A 5,315-nucleotide genomic window follows, 5' to 3' on the forward strand; every position below is an offset into this window, starting at 1 on the left:
AGGAATGCCACATTTCTCTTGCTGCCTTGTGATCCCTGGACTACCTCTCCAGGGATAGCTGTAGGAGGGATCTGCCTTTGGAAGAGGCTCAATTCTGAGAAGTTTATCATAAAGTAAAAAGGAGCAGAGCTGGGTCTGACTTACTTTGAAACAGCTCACAACCAGGTGGAAATTCTGGCCTTTGGCTACTCCTGTCTTGGCAAATTCTTTCAGCAAGAGGAAAAGTTGCTTGATCAGTGGCTCCATATTTGTACTGACAGAAGGCAAAGGAAACTTTAAAATCCAGACCAAGGACTGTAGAGCACCAGTTATCACCTGTATGAAAGAGCCAAAGGACAGCAGTGGGTACAATGCCACCGACAGAACACTTTTCTCACTCTGTTACAGACATGGTCAGGCTATCTGCAACTGTGGTAAAAGGGAATTAGCTAAAAAAATAAACCACTTTCAAACCACTCATATGTAATACAAAGGATTTCTCAGTTCTAAAAACACTATCTGCCACTCCATAACTCTCTTAGCTTTGAATTTACTAGATAAAGACATTAACACACTACTGATGCAGCAGATGGCAGGAACTCTTTTTGAAGCAGAGCTGCCCTCAAGACATAAAAGTTGCTCTACCAAAACCTCAGGTCACCTGAAAGTCCTGCTTCAGGTATCTGATAGCATATGAGGCATGCCTTCCATTCCTGAGAAACTCAAGATTTAACAGAGCCAGTCCTAGGCTCACTCAAACCAAAAGCTGCCCAAAAAGGAGCCTGTCTAATGGTTCTGGGAATAAAGACCTAGTTTGATCATGAGTCGGATCAAAAGAAGTCACAGTTGTGACAACACTACTCTCAGCAGCCACCAGACCTCATGAACCCCCTCAAAGATAGCCTACAAAATTTGTCAAGTCCTTATATGAACATGCTCCAAGAGAACTTGAACCTGCAGCACCAGGGGGAGAGAGTTCAGTCCTCCATCTGCTACAATCCTTCTTCACCCTCGGGGATACCATGACCTCAAACAACTTAATCTGCACACCTATGAAAACTGGATGGCTTTCTCTTTTCTTGCAGATCAACTGCAAGATGACAATTGTGGGTCTCCTTAATAGTAGAACAGACAGACCCCAGCTCAGAACTGTACCTTGACATCCATGGATTTCAGGCAGTCTATAAGCAGTTGAACAAAAGGGTCCAACATTTCCAAAGCATGCTCTTCAGAAGAATTTACTTTGGATCTCTTCAGGCTCATGTGCAGCAGCTAGTGTAGAAAGCACAAAACATTGATCTCAAAGTCAGGCTGGGACTCAGACAGTCAAGTAAGGTCCCACACTGTTTCAAAATAGAAGAATTTATACCATGTCCCATTCAAACATCTGTAGCAGGCTAAGCATTTTCTGTAGCTCTCTAAGAGGCATCATTGGAGTTAACACATGCAAAATAAAGTTAAGGTTAGTGGCTGTGTTATTAACACAGAATACCCTCCTTTGGATACTCTCAGGAAAAATATTTATTTCAAAGCTTTGTATCTGAGAAGATCCTTACCCGAAGTCCTGAATCAACCAATATATACGTGTTAGTCCTGCTGCTGACACGTGCTTTCTGCCCTCCTCTCGTGGGAGTGGGTTGGAGCAGCAAGCAGCTCTCTGGTTGCAGCCGAGGATCTGGAGGAGGATCAACTTTTTTTCTGAAAAGCAGTGTATGGCAAAGGAGAACATTCAGATTTCAACCCTCTGCACAACAAGCTTGCTGTTGGGAGTGAAGAGAGCTAGGCTGTGCTCAGCTGCTACCCCATACAGGAAGCAAAAGTAGGTGACAGCCAGAGCACAGTGAAATAAAAGGGACTTGAGAGCAGCATGACAGATGAGACCCTCAGTTTTGAGAACAATGTCACTAATACAAAGAAAACAAATGCACATTGATTTGCATAACATCTCCCGTTTTATCTTCTCAGTGGACAAAATTGTGGTAGTTCCTTCAAGCAAATACACCTCCCACAACTGTCCACTGCAATTAATGCACTGATAATTATTTCAGTTTCCGATGGCTTGTAAGAACTACTCCAAGAAGCCTGCAAACAGCTGTCAGACTCTAGGAGCAAGCCAGCTTATGTTCAGATTCTAGGAGCAAGCCAGCTTATGTAACATAGGAAATATAAGACATACAGATCCAGCTCTGAGCAGTTATACCATCAGTTGGAGAGGAAATCTGATGGCTTTCCCTGACTCCTGCATGAGCACTGGAGTGAGAAAGTGACAGCCCACAGTTTCTGTTCTTCCTGACCCCATGAGAACATCCAGGACCTCAAACACCTCTTATGTAACAGTCTGTAGCTCTCTCCTAAACACTGCCTCTCATCCCTTCATCCAAACAGCCAAATATATAGACCAATCTACCAGGTGGTCAAAAAGCCTTACTGATGGCCCTAAGCACTTCCAAGTGCAGACGCTCGTGAGTTCAGAAAGTGACCATTCCCATTTCCAAGCTTTGTTCTTTCCTTCTGACTGCCCAAATAATTGACTTTGAAAATCAAAGGTAGCTGAAAGCAAGGAAACCCTCATACATTTTGATTGGTTGAATTTGAAAGCTGCCATTTCTGCAAGTAAACCTCCCAGCTGATAAAAGACCATCTGAATAACACCTTGGAACTCACTTGGCCTTCTCAGTGAGCAGAGGCAAGTTTTCACTGATGAGACCATGACTGAGGAGAAGAAGGGATTCTGCAGTCATGTCAGAATTGAAGATCAGCCCTGCCATGATGTGACGCAGCGCCTCATGCACCTTCCGGACAATCTTCAAGCTTGTGGTGGTCTCCAGAACCTGCAAAGGCACAATTATGAGAGTCAGAGGGCAATATGAGGGCAACAATCTGCCTGCTATCTGCATTCAGAAATCATGAGAAAATCCAGAGCAATGCCTCCCTCATCATCTGCTGCCTTAACTCCCCAGCTCTCTACATAAACAGTGTCCCATCATGTCAGCTCTGCCCCAACATCCCTCTTCTTCTCCAGCCTCTTCTCAGACTCCAGCCAGTTTACCTATCATCACCAGGACACTCCAGAGCTCATGAGGCTCCATTTCTGCATGAGCATGCACCCTACTAAAAAAAAAACACATCTAACACACTTTGGTGGCATTTTCTTCATGCACAAAAGATCAAACCACAGGGCAGCCTTGCAGGACTTTGGAACTCAAGAGCAAACGGCATTAACGAGAGTCAGCACAGGGAGAGTGTGTGGAGAACTCACAGTGGGATGTTTCCTCTATAAGAGAAGGAAGCTTTCCAGAACACCATTTCCAGCCCTTGACATCAATAGCAAACTCTCATTTTATGGGCTGGATGCATAATGCCTTCCAAAAGAAAAATGGGAAGCCAAAGTGGGATTATATAAACAATGTCGCAGTAGTCGCCTGGAGGCTCTAGAAATTCTTTTACATCACACAGAATGGAGAGTGCTCAGGGATAAGAATGACTCTGCCTGACTTTTCTTACCTCTTTCAGTGGCAGAATAAGTTTTGTCACCTGGCCCTTTCCTATGAACTTTCCAAGAATTTCATAGGAATCATAACTCTTGTTCTTCCGTGCTTCCATGACCTTGGAGACAATTCCCTTCACTTCCTTCTCTTCAGCTATATTCCCAAACAACTCTTGGTTGAAAATCTTTGGAAATCAAGCAAGAGAAGTAAATGAGAAGAGAAAATAAGCAAAGCCAGATTCCTGCAGTAGCAGCACACTATTTTTCCCCATCCACAGAAAAAAACAAATTCTCCAGGCTTCCCACAAATCGCATCTACTTTTCCTTTGTTGGCATAAAACACCCCAGTTTGAGCACACCAGATGAGGACGCTGTTCTCACACCCCCCAGTGGTGGTGTGATGTAAGGAGTGGGACTGCAGTTGGACCAAGACATTCAAAATATACCCCATCTGGGTAGCCTGCTGAGCTCTTGGGCTTCGTGGACCATATTGACTCCATGTCCATTGACTTGCTCAGCACTTTAGAGTACACAGGAACAGAGGTATCTCAATCCTGAATACGTTTTCTCAGAGGATGCAGGGCTAAGGATACAGCCCCAGAGATAACCTGCTACCCTACAAGGGGTTTGCTGATGCCTCATTAGAAAATAGTCTCCCTCCTTTCAGTACACATACAAAAAGCCCCATTTGCCACCAAGTCTAAGACAATCTACACAAAACCTTCTCTACCCAGAGCCCATCCCAGACACTTCATTATGCTCTTTTTCCTTTCATCTTGAATAGCTCTTACCTCAATGAGGATATCCAAGCAGGGGTCCAAATCACCAGCACTGAGCCTGCTAGCAAGGCCCTTCAGTAACAGGTTCACAGTGAAAGTCAGCACATGGAGCTAGACAGAAAGAGAAGCGAAGATATTTCCAACCCACTGCATAGACCTCTTTAATAATACTGGATGGAGAGACTCTCAAAGCAGGAATGTCACCACTCACAAACTCCACTTGAGCTCTTGTTATAGGAAAAAAAATAATCACTGGGAGGACAAGGATACATGTTCCATGAAGCAGGAAGAAGACCGCAGTCCCTCCACACATTGGCAGGAGGGCAAGAATCTCCTCTTTCCCCAGTGTTCTTAATGGTATTCTTAGGTTGTGTTAATTGGCTCTTTCACTGTTATAGCAGCGAGAAGCTCACACTGATCCACTGTGGTAATTCACATACAAAATTATTCTTAACCCAAATCACTGTGGAAGGAGGAAAGACAAATTGATAAGCAGAGCCTCGGCTCTTGGTCTAGGAAGTGAGGCTTCAATTAGCATCACCACATACTGTCTGTGCAGTCTCTGTGGCAACTCACCTCAGATTACGTTTGGCCCTAATGAACTTACTGGAAAGATTCCCAGTAATTTTGTTGGAACCAGAAATGCATCCTTCACCTCCAAACCTCAACTCTTCACAGGAAAGATGGAGATCCTCTCTTCTTCCCTGATTAGACTCTTAAGTTCTTTGGGTACAGGCCTTCATTTGACACTTGGCATAACAAAGAGTGATGTAGGCACTACCAATAGTATTTGGTTGTATTATACCAAAATATGCCATCAGTGCAAATGAACTTCAGGAGCAACTTCCCTTTACATTCCCCTCTTAGCACATTAAAAAAACCTACAGAGAGCAGAAGAGGAAAAATTTTAGCATTACCTGGTATCCATGGACAAGAGTGGATTGCATCTCTTTTAAGATATACAGAAAGTAGTGCACTCCCAACACTTCCATGATTTTAATGAGGGTGTTACGGGCGATGTCCCTGATTTCCTGAAATCTGTTCCTCAGAAATGTGCAGACTTTCAGCAG

At 44.0% G+C, this 5,315-nt stretch overlaps 1 protein-coding gene across 1 annotated transcript in view; it reads right to left on the bottom strand.

Annotated features, from left to right (window-relative positions):
• Positions 1-5,315, bottom strand: part of UTP20 (UTP20, small subunit (SSU) processome component, homolog (yeast)) — a 72,170-nt gene that overhangs the window by 13,466 nt on the left and 53,389 nt on the right. Inside the window, exons 43-49 of the mRNA XM_009999040.1 lie at positions 5,163-5,315; positions 4,258-4,356; positions 3,484-3,651; positions 2,644-2,810; positions 1,536-1,677; positions 1,135-1,251; positions 145-315 (exon numbers count right to left, since the gene is read on the bottom strand). The exon at positions 5,163-5,315 is cut by the window's right edge and continues 7 nt beyond it. Of these exons, the coding sequence (XP_009997342.1) occupies positions 145-315; positions 1,135-1,251; positions 1,536-1,677; positions 2,644-2,810; positions 3,484-3,651; positions 4,258-4,356; positions 5,163-5,315 (1,017 nt within the window). The remainder of the gene's footprint in view (positions 1-144; positions 316-1,134; positions 1,252-1,535; positions 1,678-2,643; positions 2,811-3,483; positions 3,652-4,257; positions 4,357-5,162) is intronic.

This window comes from Chaetura pelagica, unplaced genomic scaffold, assembly GCF_000747805.2.
Source record: "Chaetura pelagica isolate M959 unplaced genomic scaffold, ChaPel_1.0 scaffold725, whole genome shotgun sequence".
Lineage (NCBI taxonomy): Eukaryota > Metazoa > Chordata > Aves > Apodiformes > Apodidae > Chaetura > Chaetura pelagica.